We start from the raw sequence: 20721 nt of genomic DNA, 5'->3' as shown, positions 1-20721 counted from the left end.
GATGATCCATTCCAGTGCCTTCTCCTGGATTCCGACGTTCCGAGTAGATGGTCTTCTGTCACTTCAAGATGGAAGGAATCCATCTATTACAGGATCTACTTAACCCCAACGACTGAAGGTGCGCACCTTACGATCCTGATCTTCCCACACCACAGGCATTTTCTGCAGTTCAAATGGTTTCAATAGACTTTCAAGTTGACAACACTACCTTTCAGGCTCTCCTCGGCTCCCTGGTGCTTCACCAAGGTACTCAAGCTGTTGTGGAACTTGTCCAATGCAAGGACATACACCTGATAACATAACTCAACGATCTTCTCCTCATGGATCAGTGCCTTCGGACCCGGACGGACTATCTCCAAATCAGTTAGCCTGTCCAATCCTTAGGGTTCATCATTAACAAGAAAATGTCTGTGCTATCCCTGACCCAATTGTTAACCTTGCTGGGCTTCGTTATGAACTCGGTCTGCGCCACCCTTAGTATCCCATTGCAAAAGTAGCCAAGATATGCCACAAACTATGAAGCACATTGGCCTCCAGGTCCACTTCACTACAGCAAATCGAATGTGCGGTGAGTCTATTTTTTTCATCCATCTGGGCTAGTGGAACAACTGGCACATTTGTTGTGACCCCATCTTGGAAACCTCAAGTTAGGTATCCAGTTCTGATGGGAGTTTTTCTTGGGATTGTCCAATCCCTCGCCCCCTCATTCCAAATTTCAGGGATTCCTCCGGCAATCCTCACCATCTAGTTTTGGAAAGTTTTCTGCGACTTATGGCATGGAGGATTACCGGGGTGGATGCAAAGTCCCAGGACTTTCGAGCCATGCAGCAGACCTCCTCTAAAAATGCATGGGTGAGCAGTACCGTCAAAAGCTATCGGTCAGCCTGGTCCAGATGGATGGGTTGGTGTCATCAGAGACACCTGGAACCCGTGGGGGACAGGAATGGTCGACATCCTGAACTTTTTGGCCTCCCTAGCCTCAGAGGGGCTGGTGTATAGGTCCCCTCATCACCTTTTTCTCAACTCTTAGTAGGGCATGCCCCGATTGATCTACATTCGATAGGTGAACACCCTCTGGTTCGGAAATTACTCGGAGGCATCAGGCTATCGCTTTGTCCCAAACTGCACTACTCTGTGCTTTGGGAAGTCAACACAGTACTTAACCTGTTTCTTTCCTGGCCACATAAGTATTTTTCCCATAAGGGATGCTCAGCCAAATTGGCAACCCTGCTCCGCTTGGTTTCTCGCAGATGTGTATCTGATGGTAGGGCCATGGACATCACTGGTAGAAACTTTACCTCAGACAGGGTTACCGTGCAGTTTTAAGGCGTAGGTTCTCCCCTGGTTGAGTGGTTTAAAGCAACCCTCCTACATTGCTAAGAGCTTCTGCGCTAAGGGCGTCACCTCTTTGGAGACCGCCTTACAAATAGAGACGTCAATGACATTGCACAGGTTGTAATCAATACGTACGTAGGAGACGCACTCCTCCTCCATAAAAGAGTCCTGCGACTCCTGTATAGTATAATCCTAGCCTCCATGTCCTTAATGGAAATAAATCTTGCTGTTACGAAAGCTATGAAATTGTACATTCTTTAATAAAAGACTGCAGGTAATTTCCTTATTACAGTCTAATTGCAACATCACTACTCATCTGTAATGAGAAAATGAAATAACTACTATACAGCAATAGTTTTACAGTTGACTTGCAGCTGCTTCGCTACTGGTGGTGCATATGAACAGTGTTGAAAAGCTGGTCTGTGATCAGAATCTCAACTAATTAAAAGAAGTAGATTTCAAAATCTCTCTAAACAATTTTCCTGGAAATTCATAGTCATTAATTGATCATCAAATCGTGGATTTGTTCAACACACTGCAGGATTTTATGAAAGAAGTGGAGCCATCTTTCATTTTATAACACAAGGTTGGTTTTCAAATGAATTATATCAAACTCCTCAAATAAACCACACACTGGTGTTTATTTTCGAAATACATGCACCACATCAAAGCAAGCAGGAGACATAGTAAACAAAAACAACTGGAGTAGAAATGATATGGCCAATTCGTATAGGAATAAAAGACACCCTACAGTACGTAACAAGATTGCTGCAAGTCTATTTGGAATTTAGTGACCTTGTAAAGGAACTCATCCTTTGGCCATCTTCTTCTATATAGTCTTAAAACTCATCAGTAACTTGCAGAATCCTTATAACATAAAATAGGGAGTATTGTATACTACATAACAGCATATGGCTAATATGAACACTTCCCTACAGCCATACCCCTCATGGTATAAGTTATTCTTTCCATTAATATCTTCCAGAGTAAGCTCCAATGGAAGAGTCTCCCACGTTTATTACAAGAAGGATGTCTTCCCATACCTGGTATCGATATCGGCAGCTTGGATGGTGTTGAAGAGCAATTCTGCCACACCAACCCCTTCTACATTGATGAGATGAGGCTGGAACAGAGCTTCTGGAGCTTCAAAACGTTCACCTCCCACTTTGATCACTCGTCCATCCGGGAGCTAAAAGGAAGGGCGAAAGAAGTAGCACCACTCCATAAAATGATAAATATACTTCTGAGTGAGATAGAGGTATTGTATCACTCTGATGAAGCTATCCACTTTTTATTACAAAAGCATACTTTCTTGCTCCAGAAAAGTGTTGTAAGATATGTAAATAAAGCGCAGGCTCACTTGAGAGAGCTGTGTGTAGCTTTCTTAAGGGAGGAGGCAGGTAAATCACGGTCTGCAAACCGAACACACATCTATTTTATCTTTAATAAAATTGTGAATTATGAAAGAATGACTTTGAGAATGAGGTGGCAGGGGTGTCTGCATAAAACACTGAGGGGGGGGTACATAAAACACTATTTGATCATTTTGGCTCAAACGTAAAACAGCGGAACTTTGCTAACTTACTTAACTCACACCTCCTGCCATCTTTTGCTCATGGTAGTCAGTCTTTTCATAATGTGCCTTTTTAAAATGGGTGTTTTGTTTTGGGTTGTGTTTTCTGCATGGGGGGCAACTCAAACTATGACATGCAATGTGTGGTTTGCATATCATAACTAGTGAATATCAGTATTTCTGCTTATTTGATGCAGAATCCTAACTAAGTTGTGAACTTTTTTATTTATTTAAGAATTTCATTGGGTTTTGCGTAGGCTTTGGCCTTGAAAAGCAAAGGATGGCTGCATGGCCTGCCTGGGATTACACCTTGTACATATCCAGGTCCTTTGGCCAACCCAGTCTTACGCATAGGGAGCCCACAAAGCTTGGCTTTAGGAAAGGCCAAGTTTTTTGTGTGTATTTGCGGACCCTAGTTTGGTAAACAACCAAACCCAGGGCAAACGTCATACATGGGTGTGTCAAACCCAGGGCAAACTTCTCAGACTTATAACTCTCCTTTGTGCCCAGCATCATAAATGGCAGACCCAAGAGAAATGTGTCCCTTGCAACCATCCAATCAGCACTCGGTCAGTCCCCAGTACCAAGTTTCCTTTCCATAAACACTGGCAATTTAGACTTTAATTGAATCTGCCAACGGACTGCCACAATTGGTAGAATGTGTCCAATGTGTCAGAAGTTATAGTCAAAACAATAAAATGCATATTACATAGAAAGTGCAGCTTAACCATAACCACACAGAGGAGGCTGCCCCTATGTAATTTATTGTATCATGCACACATATGACAGCTCTAGTACTCAAATGTATTTCTTTTATTGGCACATTTCAAAAGGAGCTGCCTCAGCACACTAACAAAGAACTTGAAACCAGTCATCTGTCACCCTAGACAGCTTGTTATCTGGGTACTGACAAAGAAAAATTCCGGAACCAGATGTGGTGGGAAAGGAGGGGGGGGAGGTCTAGAACTTTCTCCCACTTCAAAGGCTGACCAAGAGTATAAATATTGGACCCTCAGACCAACTATTCACTTCCCTCCAGGATCAGTGGAGGACCCCCAGAAGGGCCGCCCTGTGCTACCAGAGGACTGCTCTGCTGCTTGAAGCCTACCTTGTACCCACAGAAGACTGACCTACTGCTTGAGGCCTGCCTTGCTGCTTGATCCCAGGGCTACCAGAGTGGCTCCAAGGTCTAGCTGGCTCACTTCCTGTTCTGTACTATAGGGGGGAGACAAAAAGCTCCAGAAGCCTTCAACCCACACCTAGACTCTACCTGATGAGTCCTGCCCTCCAAGTGGTGGCCAACCACTCCAGGATCCTTGGAAGTGGTGCTAAATATGCCCAAACAGCTAAAAACAGACATTTGGGAATATTTCCCACAAAAAAACTGGCCTGAGAACAGACAGGAGACCGGGACCTACCTACTCACTAATCAGCCCATGTTGCATCTTCAGTCGGCATGACTTTGCTGTAGCTCCCTGTACATTCTTCTCTGCAGCATCAAATCCTGTTCAGCTGTGTTAGACTTTGCCCTTTCTGCAGAGTCATCCCCAAACATTTTGCCTTCTCCCTCCTGTTTTCTGAACCCAGCTTTGGTGACTTTTAGTAGTCACTGCTCACTGCTAACCAGTGCTTGGGATTTCTCTTAAACATGGTGAACTAGCTTATCCCCAGTAGCCACATTTAGTTTACTTGTAAGCTCTTACTAAAGTGGTACTACATGTACCAAGCCCTACCTCTCCTTTGGGATAACACTGGGTTATTTTATTACATTGAAGTGATAACATTCAATTAGGAACGCCACGTTTTGTCTCTAAAGATTATTAATTTAACACCCTATTTTGATGTTCAGGTTGGATTTTAAGTCTAAATCTGAAAATACCACTTTTAGAAAGTTCTCATTTTCTTGACCAAACCATTTGGTGTCTGCAGCCTGTATCATATGACTAGGTTTAGCTGGCAGTAGGTCTTTGTGTATTGTTCCAAAACAGCGAGACAAAGGTAGAATAGGTGTTGGGAGGATGGGCCATCACTGACTTGGGGAGGGGGGGGGGGTAGAATAGGTGTTGGGAGGATGGGCCATCACTGACTTGGGGAGGGGGGGGGGCAGAGCTGCCACCTATCACACTTCCACATCACAAAGCCTCTGCCTCAGCACACTAACAAAGGGTTTCAACACTAGTCTATTGTGCCCCAGACAAGCTGGGGCCAGGACAGGGAGGAAAGAAATTCCAAACAGCTCTGGGTGTGGAACCCTCTAAAAACTTCATCTACATCAAAGCTGGCACCAAGTACAAATATTGGACCCTGAGACACAACTCTTCAGATCACTTCTGGACCTGTGGACTCTGCCAGGAAGGAGGACTGCCCAACTGGAAAGCCTGCCCTACTTGCTGGCCAAGGACTACTTTGTTGTCAAGGCCTGCTGTTGCTGCACCACGTCTCTTCTCCTGCGGTCCAAAACTACAGTAAATCACCACAGGTTAGTTGGCTGACCCCCCCCCTGTTTCAAGACACACAGACATAACCAGCTTTGTCAACGTAGCACCAACTCTGGCCCAGTGTGACGCAACTCGTCCTCGACGCATCTCCTCAAAAGCACTAGCAGTTTCTTTGACTCCTACACAGCCTGGTGCCGACACCAGTCCAGCGCGAAGCACCTTACCGCGTGCATGAACGCATTGCAGTACAAGTCTCGCAAAGCCCCACCGTCTTCCTCCACGTCAATGTGTGACCTTGCATTGCAGCTTCTCGTCAAAATCATTGACTCTGCAGCTGCGCAACATCTCGAATCGCAGCTTCTTGTCAATTGCTCTTGGACATTGGAGCGGGCATCTTGACGCCCAAGCCCACAAGGTACTTTATCAACGGACTGAACGCAGTCCTAAATCTGACCCACACACCATCGCAGTCAGCCTGCACTTGTGCCTAGGACCCGGTCTACTGCAACCAGTTAACTTTGATTGGCGCTTTTTGCTTCTCAGAGCTCAATTTTCACAAAACCTTTATAATTGCATATCTCCAGTTCTACAAATTCAATTTTGATTGTTTTGGTGTCCAATGATTTATTAAATTTTACTCTATTTTTCAAAATTGGTCCGACATTTTTCTTGCGTTATGTTTTCACTTTATTACTATTTGTAGTGCTGCATAAATACTTTAAACATTTCCTCTAAATTAAGCCTAACTGCTTTTGTGCCATGCTACCAGAGGGTTGAGCACAGGTTAATTTGGGAATTGCTTGTGTTTCATCCTGATAAGAGTTGTGGTTTCTGCCTGAGTAGGGTTTGAATCCCCTCCATCAGTAAGCCAATTGCCTACAAGCAGCTCCTCTCTGAAGGGGTATCTGGCCTCGTGGAACCCTTGTCGACCAAAGCCTGCAATTTTCTCCCACTGGAGATTTTTAACTCCCACTTTATTACTTTTGGAAGTGCTGCATAAATATCTTACACATTGTCTCCAAGTTAAACCGGAGTGCTTTTGTGCCAAGCTATCACAGTTAAGCACAGGTTCATTTAGTGACTTGTGGTTCACCCTGATAAGGATTGTGGTTTTTGATGAAGGGTCTTCACCCCACTCAAACAAAAACCAATTTTTCTACACATGCTGTGCACATATTCCACTATCTAGTGGTTGGGTCCAAAATCATGTTTTCTCTTTTTCTCTTTCTGGGTGTCTTTGACCACAATTTGGTGGTAAGTCCATCCTGTGTGCTACATCAGGTGTGCACCTTGGAAGTTCATATGTGTGTGGAGCTATCTTCAGATTCTTTTTTCCGCTGTTGGGTCTGGAAGCTTCGCAGAGGAGCTCTGAGGAATTCTACAAAGTGACAAAAAACCCTGAAGATCACTGTAGATCACCAGAGGCCTAAATTGGTCGAACAGCAGAGGAGGGGAGCCTTCTCAACCCAGACAAGGGACCACCACATGGCTGGAGAATACAGAGGAAGGTGACATGTAGAAAGCCCCTTTTAAATTCTGCCCTAGCAGTCACCACAGGTTTGCGTAGACAGATCTGCATGAGGTCTGCAACTTGAAGCTCCAGAGGACTACAAAGCCGAAACCTGTTAGGCATGCGCAGAATTTGTTCAAAAGTTGCTGAAGGAAAGATACAAACAGTATCTGGCACACTAAGCCATGGCCAACGCTTCTCAGGACACAGGAGTCCCTGAAGGACATGGGCCTCTCCAGCAAGGAAGAACGGTTGAGGAAGCCCAGCCAGCAGTGGGAGGAGAGTCAGACGCAGAGGAAAGAATCATCGACATCAAAAAGCAGGAGGCTATGAGGAGGGTGGTGAGAGATGCCATAAAGAAGAGGCAGCAAAAGGCAACAAAGTTACCCAAAGGAGTGAACTTCAAGATCCTCAAAGGCTGCCTAGATATTGACGTTGCAACACTGGACGGCCTAAGGTCGGAATCAATAAAAAATGCAGCAGGGGTCCCAAACCAAATGAGACCCAATAGGCACGCCTTCTAACTGACCCTCAAAGTCAGTAGGCACATGAGAGGGGCTGAAGTACAAGGAGGCTAAAACCAAAGAGCTGCAGACCTCAAAAAGGAAGGGGTCATAGATGGTCAAAGCCGAACCACGAGCGCTTGAGGTTGTTAACTTGTGATATTACCTGTTTTCTCTGTCCCAATTGGTGACAACTTGCAATGACATGTATTTTCTTAGGTGAATCATGGTAGTGTGTAGATGTATGGTTACGGAGATGAATGAACACTGTTTTTCTAACATTACAAAGGACTGTAAGTGATGATATTGCATAAATTGTGAATGTTTTACTAAATTTGTTTCGAGGATATTCTAGTATATGACCTGAATACATCACTGTACATAGAATATTTTTATGTGCTGAGGATTTATTTAATAAAAGGAGATATTTTTGCACTAAACAGTGTTCAGTGTATAGATAGCTGTGCGATTATTAAATATATGAGGTTTTCTCTGAAAAAAGATGATGGTATAGAGGGAAGAATACCAACGTGAACGACAAGGGGGACCTTTCGTAGTTTCCATTAATAGGGAGACTCATGGCCACCATATACCTAACGAATGCCTACCTACACATACCAATGAAGGAGCAGTTTCTTACCTGTAACTCCAGTTCTGTAGTAGGGGTATCTGTATTATAGTCATAATCTTGTGAATAGTCACGCCCATGTGCGTGGACCCCGGAGTAATCAAAATAGTCGCTTAAGTGGTCTTCTTCTGTAGTCCTGCATAGACACAGACAAATAATGCAGCCTAAAATTACAAGGCTACATTGGCTAGCCCTTCATCTTGAAGTGAAAAGGATAGCCAAATAATACTAAAAATTAAAAATTTTGCTAAGTTTCACACACAGAGAAAATCCCCTTCACAAAAATCCTTGTCATGATAGAGAGCAAGGATTGGACAGACAAGTGCCTATAGGCTGCCATTATATGCCTGGAAAAGGGATGCAGTGCCTTTAAGGAACTCTCCAGAGACCCTCAGTGTCCCAGGATGCACAGCCAAATACCTTTTACTTTCAGTTCTTTTTGAAGGTGTATAAAGCCAGGCCTGTAGCATTCAGTACATTATCGTTTCATCCACCGGGGAGGAGGGCGGGCGCTTATGACTATAACAGAGATACCCCTACTACAGAACTGGAGTTACAGGTAAGAAACTACTCCTTCTGTAGTAGGGGATCTCTGTGTATAGTCATAATCTTGTGAATAGAATGGCAACCCCATCCCAACAAACCAACCAGCGGTGGAGGAAACAGACAAAAACCACTACTGTGCAAACAGATTTCTCAATGAAGCCTGCCCAACCTGAGCGTCTGCCCTGGCATCAGAATCCAGGCAGTAGTATGTGGCAAAGGTATTGACTGACTTCCACGTGGCTGCCCTACAGATATCTGCAATGGGAACATTACGTGCAAAGCTGTTGTAGCCGCTTTGTCCCTGGTGGAATGACTCTTAGGCTTACCCCCTAAGGTCTTGTTAGCCTTTTGGTAACATAACTGGATACAGGACACAATCCACCTAGAGATGGACGGTTTTGAGGTGGCAAAACCCACCCTGATCGAACCGTAATTGACAAACGATTGGTCTGACCTACGAATGTCCTAGGTCTTATCCAAGTAGAACTTCAACACCCTTCTTACATCCAGGGAATAAAGAGACCGCTCCGCCAGAGAAGAAGGATGTTGGAAAAACGTAGGTAAAGTTATCGTCTGATTAACATGGAAATCAGAAATTACTTTAGGAAGGAACTTAGGGTGAGTCCTCATGACAACCTTGGAAGCATGAAAAACAGTATACGGCTCTTGGCAACACAAAGCCTGGATCTCACTCACCCTGCGGGCCGATGTTATAGCCACAAGGAAGGCCGCCTTCCAAGATAAATGCTGTAGCGAAGCCTTATGAATAGGCTCAAAAGGCTCCTTCATCAACCTTGACAGCACCACATTCAGCTCCCATGAAGGCGAAGGACACCTAACAGGGAGAAATACCTTCTTCAATCCCGCCCAAAAATCTTTAATTACAGGAATCTGGAAAAAAGATGTTTGTGAAGGGCCTTTCCTATACGCAGTTAATGCTGCGAGGTGAACCTTAACAGAATGGAAATGAAGGCCAGATTGAGTCAAATGCAAAAGGTATGGAAGGATGACATCTTCCTTGCAGGAGGTAGGATCAGCGCCAAATGAACAGCCCTGAGTTCCAAAAAATTGATGCGATAAGTGGATTCCGCCTGGGACCACGTTCCTTGGATCTGTAGATGGTCCAAATGCGCTTCCCAGTCATGGAGAGAAGCATCCGTCTTAATAGTCTGTATGGGAATGTCCTTGTGGAACGGAACTCCCTTGAGAAGATTCTATGCTGAACACCACCATCTCAGGGACTGTTGAGCGTGCAGAGACAGTTGGATCCTGTCGTCCCAGCTCCCTCGTTTCTGGTCTCATTGATACTCCAGACATTCCTGCAGCGGCCTCATGTGGAGGCGTGCATGTGGTGTGAGAAAGATGCAAGAAGCCATCGACCCCAGAAGAGAGGACACCGTCCTCACTGTCGTTGATGAAACGGACATGAGAGCCTGAGCCTTCCGAAGGATCGATAAGCATCGCTCTTCCGAAGGAAACACGCTTGCCCTGAGAGTATTGATGGAGGCTCCCAAGTACTGCAGGCACTGAACAGGAGTCGGAACGGACTTGGACACATTGATGTGTAAACCCGGCTGGTGCAACAGAACGGCCGTCTTGTTGAAATGCAATTGCGCTTCCTGGAAGGTGGAGGCTTTGATCAAGCAGTCGTCCAGGTACGGGTGGACAAACACCTTGTTCTTTCTCAGGTGCGCTGCCACCACTGCCATGCATTTTGAAAAAGTTCTGGGTGCAGACTTCAGACCAAACGGTAGTACGGTGTACTGATAGTGATTGGTGCCGACTAAGAAGCGCAGGAACTTCCGGTGTTTCTGTGCAATGGGCACATGGAAGTACACCTCCTGCAGATCTACTGTGCAAAGCCAGTCTCCTCGCTACAGTGGAGTATAAATCTGGTGCAAGGACAGCATGCAATTTTTTCCCTGCGAATCCATTTGTTCGCTTGTCGCAAATCCATAATGGGCCTGAACTCGTTTTTGTCCTTTTTGAGTACCAGAAAGAACCTGGAGTATAGACCCTTTCCCCTTTGAGACAGAGGGACGTCTTCTATCGGCCTTTTTCTTAACAGGGTATCGGCCTCCGCTTGAAGTTCGAGCAGCTGGTATTGCGAACAAATCGGTGGAATAGCTGGAGGAAGGCTGACAACGCGATGACTGTATTCATTGCAAACAATATTCAGCACCTACTTGCCCGGAGTAATTTTTCTCCACTCTGCCAAGTAATTCTGTATGCTTCCCCCCACCGGAGTGGATAATGGACGAGGGGGAAGTAACTCCTCAGGGTTCAGACCCGTCCGGGCCCTTATTCGCTGAGGAGGCCTGCTAGCCGCCTCTGCCCCTCTGACGCTTCTAGAAGGGTTTTCGCTGGTATTGCTGTTGTTGCTGCTGCTGTTGGCCAGCCTGGCGACCTTGCCCTTGTTGATATCTCAGGGAAGAGTAACGCCTCTGGAAGGGGCGGAAGGACTTCCGCTGTTCCTTTGGTTTCTCCAAACCTACAGCTTGCAGCTTTTCCACCTCCGCCTACATGCGGGCCATCTCTTTGTCCGCATGAGTCCCGAAGAGTAGATCCAGAAAAAGGCAAGTTAGCGATCCGCTGTTGCGCCTCCGGTTTAAGAAAGGTAAGGTGCAACCAGGAGTGGTGTCTCAGGTTTATGCCATGGCAGTATCCATGCGGTACAAAAGGGGGTGGTAATGGATGGAGCATCTGAACCAATCAAACACTCACACCCAGTCAAAAGATCTGGGTTTAATCCATCACCGTTCTTTAGCCCACTCTGCCACCCCAGTTCAGACATGGCTATATGCAAATCAGTCTGACCCTGTGCCTCATGGGAACAGTCCAGCAAGTAGTATCCATGAGCAGCCAGGAGGGTGGCGTCTGCCGCCGAACTGATGACCTGATTCGAGACCATCTTGCCCTCATTAAAGATCTCCTGGAAGTCTACTCTCCTGTCCCTCGGAAGGAGCTCAATGAATTGCTGCAGGACTCCCACAAGGAGTGGTCATACCGACCCAAAAGCGCTGATGAACTCGCCGCTTTCATAGAGGTGGCAGCTGTACTGCAGACTTTCCTTCCTGCTAAATCTGTTTGACGGCTCTCCTTGTCGGGAGGGACCGTGGATGAAGGGGCAGCAGAATGCTGCTTCTTGGCCGCTGTCACAATGACAGAATCCAGGACAGGATCTCATCTTAAAAACGCTGGATCCAAATCCGGGGGTCTGTACTTCTTTTGAAGGCAAGACTGCGCAGACTTCACCGAGGCCAGCGTCAGAAACAGCTCCATGGCCGGTTCCTCCAGTCCTGGCATCAAAGGGCGACGGAGGTGCCTGCGCTGCAACGCTTCAAAGATCACAGAGGTGGAAGGGGTGGGCACCGTCAGTGTGATCCCAAACTTCGCTGCCCCCCTCAGCAGCACATCCTGGAACGTCACAATGCCATCCACTGGCGACACTCTTGTAGGAGGAGAGTCCGACAAAGTGGGAGAATATCTCCTGTCCCTGGACGAGTCCGTGTACCTGGACCGTGACCTTTCCCTCCGCCGACATTGACGTGACCTCGTCGAAAATCTACGCTCACTGCGAGAGCAATGTCCCCCTCTGGATCTTGGGTTTCTGGGCCTTGCAAGGACCACCGGCCCAGGAGGCTGCGGAATTGGAAGAGGCTGAGCCGGAACCAAAGGCGGAAGCGGATTAGTCTGAGCCGGAACCAAAGGCGGAAGCAGAAGAGGCTGAGCCGGTACCAAAGGCGGAGGAGGAGGAAGAAGTCATGGAAGAGTAGGAGGCGTAGGCTTCCTGGGCCCTGAGGACAAATAGGTCTGGGAATAATCAGTCCGGTGACCTAAGAACTCTCCTCTTCTTACGAGCAGGCCTGGGGGAGGATGCTCTGGAGGTAGATCTCTCTGAGGACGAGCGCCGGCACCGCCACGACCGGTGACTCGCTGATTATGATGAGACGCTAACCACAGAGGCACTAGACACCGTTCTGGGCTTTGATTTCCTCTTTGACGTCGACTTGTCCCTCTTCGACGTCGACCTCTTCGACATTTCTTTTCTAAACGTCGCTCTTCTCGACGTCGACGAACTCCCCGACGTAGAGTGTCTTCGCCTTGACGTCGATCTTCCTCTCCTCGACATCGACCTTCGCGTGGACATTGATGGCGAACGGCGGTGTCGCCTCGACGGCGAGCGCATGCCTCTTCAGGACTCATCATGACGTCGATGATGTGTTGTCGAAGCCGATGAAGTCCTCGACGTCGACTTCGTCCGAGGTCTCGACGTCCTACCCCCTCGACGCCGAACATAGACGTCGCTTCGACCCAGAGCCCTGGGTCGACAGGGAACAGATGGTAGTCATACCTCTCGACGCCGACGTCTCAGCCATCAACGTCGACCGGGACCGGTGCCTTTTCTTGACTGAAGAGCCCCCCAGAGGCCGATGCACGGGCAGAGGATGATGACAGAGTCCCTCCATGCCCAGAAGTCCCACCTGATTCTTGATGTCTCCTCTGCTCCAGGCCTTGGAGACTAATCTTCTCCCTGTCACGCAGGGTTCTCCTGGAGAAAGAGTGACAGATATCACAGGAGTCAGGGACATGGGTAGAAGGGAGACAGAGTATGCACACTCTGTGGGGGTCAGATTTAGCCTTCTTCCTACTACACTCAGGGTACTTGTCGAATGGCATTTCGACAATATAGAGGTGGCAAAACTGGTCAAAAAAGACAGCAACTGGAAGAGGAAGACCCCAGACGTCGAGTGAAACACTCAAATCACTGGAAAAGCTCCAAAAATTTAAGAAATACCCATAAAGGTAGAGCTCAATGCTCCAGGGTCCTGCTAGCAGGAGACGGAAAAAAGAACTGAAAGTAAAAGGCCTTTGGCTGTGCATCCTGGGATACCAAGGGTCTCTGGAGAGTTCTTTAAAAGGCACGGTATTCCTTTTCCAGACACATAATGGCAGCCTATGGGGGGCTTCTCTGTCCAACCCTTCCTCTCTATCATGACAAGGATTTTTGTGAATGGGAGTTTCTCTATGTGTGAAACTTAGCAAAATGTGTAATTTTTAGTATTATTTGGCTATCCTTTTCACTTCAAGATGAAGTGCTGGCCAATGTAGCCTTGTAATTTTAGGCTACATTATTGGTCTTTGATTTTCTCTTAAGTGTCTATGCAGGACTACAGAAGAAGACAACTTAAGAGACTATTTTGATTGCTCCGGGGTCCACTCACATGGGCGGGACTATTCACAAGATTAGGACTATACACAGAGATCCCCTACTACAGAACCAAGGGCACAGACAGTGCCTCAGATTTGTGGTGCACTACCAGTTCAGGGTGCTACCCTTCGACATACAATCAGCACCAAGGAGTTGAGAAAATGCCTGGCAGCAGTAGCTGCATACCTGAAGAGACCAGGCACACATCTACCCACACTTGTATAACTGCTAAAAAACAGGCAAGCTCAAGACAGAAGTGCCAACAGGACATACAGATGGTCATCTCCACACTACCACAGCAGGGATTCACCATAAACCAGGAAAAATCAGGTCTGCACCCAGAGCAAAATAAAGTATTCTTCGAAGTGACACTGACATGAAAGACAGCACATGCCTATCCAATGCCCAAGAGGGCAAAGGCAATAACAGACCGAGCTCACCTCTACCAGAATGGTCAATCTCCGACAGCGAGGGTAGTTATAAAACGAATGGACATAATGCCAGCTTGCATCCCATCCATACCGCGGCCAGACCACACAAGCAACCCATACAGGAATGGTTCTGCAACAAATGGTCATAAGCCGCTGGGAGGATCTAGTGGGTGTCCCTGCAAAGGTAAAGGAAGCAGTAGAATGGTGTAACACAAGGAATGTAACAATAGGGAAACCTTTTAAGCTACCAAATTTCATGGTGACCATAAACGATGAATCCCAGAAAGGTTGGGGATCACCCATGACAGCCTAAAGGTCAGGGATCTCTTTAGCTCTGTGGAGGCAGTGAAACGCATAACCCTGCTGGAACTCAAGACAGTCTTCGTCTCTTTTGCAAAGGCATACCAGTAACGGAGGGAACCAACGCAGGATGGATAGTAGAGACAATCCAAACCCTTTACTCAAGGGCGGGAAAACCTTTGCCTACATGGCTCAGCGCACATTCCACAAGGAAGAAGTGTGCAATACTGGCCTTGCTAGCAAATGTGCCATTCAGTGACATTTGCAAGGCTGCAACATTGTCACCTACACAGACATTCACAAATCACTGCCAAGTGGCCATGTAGATAAGCAAGGAAGCATACGTGGGACAGTGTTCTACAACACCGATTTGTAAACTCATGCACATTTCAACCCAACCACCCCAGAGAGACAGATACCACTACAGAAATGAAAGGATTCATGCTGCAAAATAAAATGGTTACTTACCAGTAGGAGCAGCTTTGCAGCTCAAAGAGTTTCCTGGATTCACATGCGACCTAGCTGCCAGCCCAGAAATGTGATGGGACTAACAAATGAGGTCAACAAAACATTGAGGAAATGGAAGGTTCCAACTACTTAAGTCACCAACAGGGAAAAAAGGATCTGAAGATGGCGACCATGCATATAAACTTCCAAGTGCACATTTAACATCACACAGGGGATGGAATTACCACCAAATGGTGGCAGACGACATCCAAACACAAGGGGGTGGTGGACAGAGTGCTTAAATTTTTCAGAAACTCATCTCGTCACAGATCTGAGCTGAATCCATCATCGTTCTTAAGCTCACTTTGCCACCCCAGTTTTGACCCAGCCTTATGCAAATCAGCCTTGACCCTGTGCCTCATGGAAACAGTCCAGCCCGAACTGCCAGGCCCGTACTCCCTGAACCAGAAACAAGCATCCTTAGCTAAAGAAGGGTGATGGATTCAACCCAAATCTGTGACTGGGGAAAGAGTGTCTGAAAAGTTTCAGTGGCACATCCATCATATCCTTGCGTTTGCTTTCTTCGTCCTAAGTTGGCAGGGTATGCCCAGACGCGGGTCCTTTGCTCACTTTGCCACTGAATTCAAGCTAGCCCGGCTGATGAGGGGTGTTACCCAGAAACCGGTCCCAGGATGCTTGTTTTCCGGTCCAGGGAAGACCTGGCTTGCCAGTTCAGGCTGGACTGTTCCCTAGAAGCACAGGGTCAAGACTGATTTGCATGATGATGAATTCAACCCAGATCTGCGACTGGGGTTGAGTGTCTGAAAAGTTTCAGTGCTCCGTTAATCATCTTTTTGTGTTTGGCCAACATCCAGTCAATGAAGGAGAGAAAAAAAAAAAGACACTAGATGGTGGAATAGAAGCACAGCATATGAATCCAAAAAACTCTTCTAGCTGCAAAACTATTCCTACTGCTAAGTGACTATTTCAATGTAAGCCTTCATTCTGCCACAGTGTACTTTAATATTTGTAGCATGTATTACAACTTGGTACGTCATAAAACACTTCATAGGGGGGCTTGGCTTGCAGCCACGCGTAATGGCCGCAACCTAACTGAGCTCCGGCTAGTAAGTAAACATCCATACTAATCTGGTCACTAATCTGTTATAATACTGGCTCATGAGGCGCTTTCTCGTCATCGGAGAGCTGAGGGCTCGTTCCGACTGAGTTTGAGCAGAAACGGCACTGAAACACCGCTCTACAGACGTGTGACGTGGAGCGGCCTGTGGCCTCACAAGGAGCAGCGGACTCCCGTACTCGGACAGCCTGTGGACTCACAGCGGTTAACGGTGGGAGGTGCTGACCAAGCTGCAGAGATTGTGCCCAGACGGCCGCTGAGCGCAACGCCATCCAGCACCTCGACCTGCTTTCAGAGCGATTGCTCCAGGCAACAAGGAGAGGCACGGCTGCGCTCCACTGTCCCCGTTCGGCAGCCCCTCGCGGCTCGGCGCGGGAAGACGCCGGCGGAGCCCGAACACCTGTTGCGCCTTTCGGTCCAACCAGGGCCTGAGCATTGAACACCTGTGGCCCGCGGGTGCTGTGTATGAAAGGGGCCAGTGAGGCACGATACACCGGAGGCCCCAGAGGACCTACATTGCCGCCCAGCCAGTGCCCCATACAAAAGGACAGAGCGCGACGGAGGGTAACGTGCTACGACTCCCAAGACGGTGGGACCGTGCTTGGCGGCGTGATCCCACGCATTCTCGGTGGCACTGAAAGACCCCACGCCACCCTGGTGACACGGGCGTCCCCCCATTAGGGATCAAGACCACCTGGCACCCCAGCGTCATCACCATTTGCATGGTTCCTGCCCGAGACGGGGGGCGCGTAAGCACAGGTAGGAGGGACTGCAACCCCGCCTTGCAATTCCACGCTTCTAACTGCTGCATACTGATAACGCACCAAGACCACCGGGCAGGGACCCGCTGCAAGAGGAAGGGGCTGCGCGACCTGCGTACTTCAGGGGGCCCTTTGCCTCGGGCCGCCACTGATATTAGCGGAAGTGTGCAGCATTAGCGATAACAAGTGGATCACCACATCCTGTGGCGCTCAAATAGGGCGCTGGGTGGCCCGCTGCTCACCGACGACTCTCATCCCATTGTGCTAAGACATCGCTCTGCCTGAACCGGGATCAGTGGCCATTGTGGGCTCCACATAGTAGAGCAGGAAACTAGACAGGCCGCAAAGTCAGTGGCGGTGGTGAGTACTGCGCAACACCAGGATTCCCGCAGAGAGGGTCCAAAAGGCTGGGGGGGGGGGGGGGGGGGGGGGGGGTGCGGGGTCCGTGAGCGACCCAGCAAGCCAGATTGGACCGGAAGGTTTCAGAGTCGAAGCTTTCGGGTCCGGTACAGTTTTTGGCTTCGGCACCGATGTGTCTTTTGGTTTGGGTGTCGAAGGAACTTTGTCTTTGGGCACCAAAGGGCGATTTGGCTTCGGTGTCGAAGAGTCCTTCGGTGTCGAAAGATGTTTTGGTGCCAATGGTGGAGGTGGAATTGGCACATGTGGTTTTATCGGTGCCGAGGCACCGGAAGGCGTAGTCTTCTTCCTCGGAGCCGAGCCTGAAGGCGGGGTGTTTGAGGGTAGATCTCGGTCTCGACTGGGCCCCATGGGTGGAGTGCCGACCGCTGCCTTTGGCTTGGGTAGTGTATGTTGTGCAGGGGCAAGAGTACTCAGAGGCTGCCGAGATGGAATCGAGTCGTCTGAGTCCTCTGCCCCCGATATGATCTGGAGATCAGGCGAGTCTTCCTTGGCGACGAGTGGAGCCTCGTCCTCCGAGATATCTTCGAGTGGATCCTCGTCCCCGGAGACGTCCTCTCCGACAATCTTCTCCTCAAAGATGGCCTCCGGTGCTGGCGCTGATCTCCTCATCTCGTGTCGATGGGCCCTCCTATCCCGAATGGTCTTCTTTGATCGGAAGGATGCACAGGCTGTACAGGTCGACTCGTCGTGTTCCGGCGATAGACAGAGGTTGCAAACCTAGTGATGGTCGCTATGAGGGAATTTTGCTCGACATAACGGGCATCTCTTGAATGAAGTTCTGTCCCTGAGGCGTAGGCCGTACGGCGCCGGTAGGCCCAACAGACCGCGTCGATGCACCGGAATGTAGCTGGTGATGTCGAAAAGTCTATTCGATGTTGAAAATGTTTATATAAAGTTTCACGCTTCGAAGTTGCTGAAAAAGTCTTTTCTAGCCGGAGCGGAAAACTTTCATCGGAACCCAGTGGCGGAAAAAAACAATCTGAGGATGGAGTCGATGACCATGCGCAGTATTGTCCAAGGGAGGAGTCACCTATCTCGTGACTACAAAGACTTCTTCCAAGAAGACAACAACCTGCAATCATCCGAGCCCAACACCAGGGGTATACAACCTTTAGCACGCATCTTTTAGCACGCACTACCATTACCACGCATCTGTTACAACGCATACCATTACAACGCATAGCGCTTTGAGGCGATCTGACTTAGGGAATGGCTAGTGAATAGGTTAATTTACTATCCAATAACCTTCCCTAGTGTCCACGGGGACTGGTGTTGGAATAGTAAATTAAACTATTCACTATCCAGCACCCAAAGCACTATGCGTTGTAAAGGTATCGCGTAGTAAAAAATGCGTGGTAATGGTATGCGTGGTAAAAGTGTGCGTGCTAACATCATACATCCAACACCAGGTTGCAAAAGTGTACGATCTGCAGCTCATATGCCTCGAACATGCGTTTTCCAAAGACACGACGGACACAGCCGCCCAACGGGCGCCCACGGAGGTCAGTGACGCGCCCGAGGGCCGACAAGAAGTCACATTGCTAGATATAATGTCCGCTTTGACAAACGTCCAAACAGTAGGGACTATTTCCGCAGATTTATCATTCATCCGAGCGGACTTTCAGAAAATGGCTACTAGAGTAACCGAGGTTGAAACCAAGATGGCGTCCCTCACGAAGGACACTACCAGCCCCCAGTGAAAGGTCCACTAATTAGAAGCTCAAAACCGCCAGATGGCAGCTAAACTGGATGACCAAGAAGGCAGGTCAAGACGCAACAATGTACATATTACAGGAGTTCCGGAGTCCAAGGGGATGCCAGCCATGGATTTCTACATAAAGGACCTCATCAAGAACCAGCTCCAACCCAATGGGACTCTCCATTTTTTTCTTGGTGAAACGGGGCCACAGGATACCCGGAGGTAAACAAAAGCCTGGAGCAACCCCGCCCGCCCCTCCTCGACCAATCCTGGCTCGGATTTTCAATTTCAGGGACCGTCCATCCACCCAAAAGCAAGAGTGGATCCACCGCTACACATAGAAAACTCTGTAATCTCGTTCTTTCCAGACTACAAGGCGGCGGTCACCAAGCAAAGAAGGAGCTTCCTCGAGGTCACGAAGGAACTCAAACGCAGAGAACTTGCATATTCCATGCTTTTTCCCGCAAAGCTCCGGGTAGTAGCAGACGGCAAAACCTGGTTCTTCGATACACCGTAAGACACCCACGACTGGCTAGAGGGTTGGCGACGGGTCAATGGACCTAAAAAAGACAGTGCACAACAACAACGCCACCTTGCAGAGGCGGCATCACAGGGCCTGAGACACATAGGAGGAGAAGATGACAGCAACAAACTGACACAGAGCAATGAACAACTGGAGATTGTGGTGGCCGACTTGGCAATGACGAGACCTCCCAGTTGAGACATCCACTCACCTCACGCTAGGATGCCCTGCCACAACTCTGATCGCCCAGGGTGGTCTGGGACTGGCCCACTAGAGACTTACTACTGCTCTTCCCTTCCCAATTCCGATGCCATACTTACTGTAATGCTGTGACCTCTCCAACGTCTTTGAGCAAAGGGATGTTCACAGTGCTCCGGATGTCCTCCTCCCCCGCACGCATGTACTGTTTATGGGACTAAAGCACTCTGCACAGTTGTGGTGGCAGGTAGTTGGGAATCCGCCTAGCAGTGAGGGGGGTGGAGGGGGGGGGGGGTTTGATTAAGTTACGGTTTAAGTTTGCAATTCTTATTTAGATATGTTTAGCTGTTTAATGCTGATGCCATAAACTTTAGGGTTACTCCACAGGGAGCCCATCAACTTGCGCGCACGACTCCAATGTCCCAAAGTCACCTTACCGTCCTGGGAGACCTAGTTGCTGACCCCTTATATTTGCGTCTGGAAGACACTCCCAAATCCAGCCCTCCCCTTACCCTCATATCCTGGAATGTTAATAGCCTAGGTAACATTAAAAGAGGGCTGGTACTACAATATCTTAAGAGACTGACTCCATCAGTGGTCTTCCTACAGGAAACTCATTTGGTGGGAACCAGCACTAAAGCACTGGATAGATGGGAGTTCAAAATGATAGTGCACTCCAAATTCACTATGGGATCTAGAGGGGTAGGGATACTGGTACGAAAGAGCTGCCCGTTAATAATACAGAGAACCCAGACAGATGACCAAGGGCGCTTTGCGATCAGTGGGAAGGACGAGCTAACAACCTGGTTTCTGTACATGTTGCCCCTGCACTCCACAGCCTAGCCTTCCCAGCCCTCTGTAAGTTCCTGCTAACTTTACCCCTGGGGGAACTGATTGTAGGAGGCGACTTTAACACCGTTCTTGGTGCCTCCTGGGATAGGTTGCCACCGAGAGACCAAGGGAACCCCTTCACACAATTATGAGACTTCACGGAAACTCTTTAGCTAGTAGGTGTTTTGCGCGCACGTCATCCCACGATGCGCCAATACACAGATCACT

At 48.4% G+C, this 20721-nt stretch overlaps 1 protein-coding gene across 2 annotated transcripts in view; it reads right to left on the bottom strand.

Moving 5' to 3' along the window:
- Positions 1 to 20721, bottom strand: part of LOC147692265 (actin-related protein 2-like) — a 201195-nt gene that overhangs the window by 37983 nt on the left and 142491 nt on the right. For both annotated transcript variants that reach the window (XR_015300016.1, XM_086938523.1), the window contains exon 7: positions 2379 to 2524. Coding sequence is in view for 1 of the 2 variants with exons in the window: in XM_086938523.1 (XP_086794649.1) it covers positions 2379 to 2524 (146 nt within the window). In the remaining variant the exon portion in view is untranslated. The remainder of the gene's footprint in view (positions 1 to 2378; positions 2525 to 20721) is intronic.

Source organism: Lissotriton vulgaris, chromosome 9 (genome assembly GCF_964263255.1).
Source record: "Lissotriton vulgaris chromosome 9, aLisVul1.2, whole genome shotgun sequence".
NCBI classification, from domain to species: Eukaryota; Metazoa; Chordata; class Amphibia; order Caudata; family Salamandridae; genus Lissotriton; species Lissotriton vulgaris.
The sequence above is the reverse complement of the archived record's forward strand: the minus strand, read 5'-3'. Positions and strand labels throughout refer to the sequence as shown.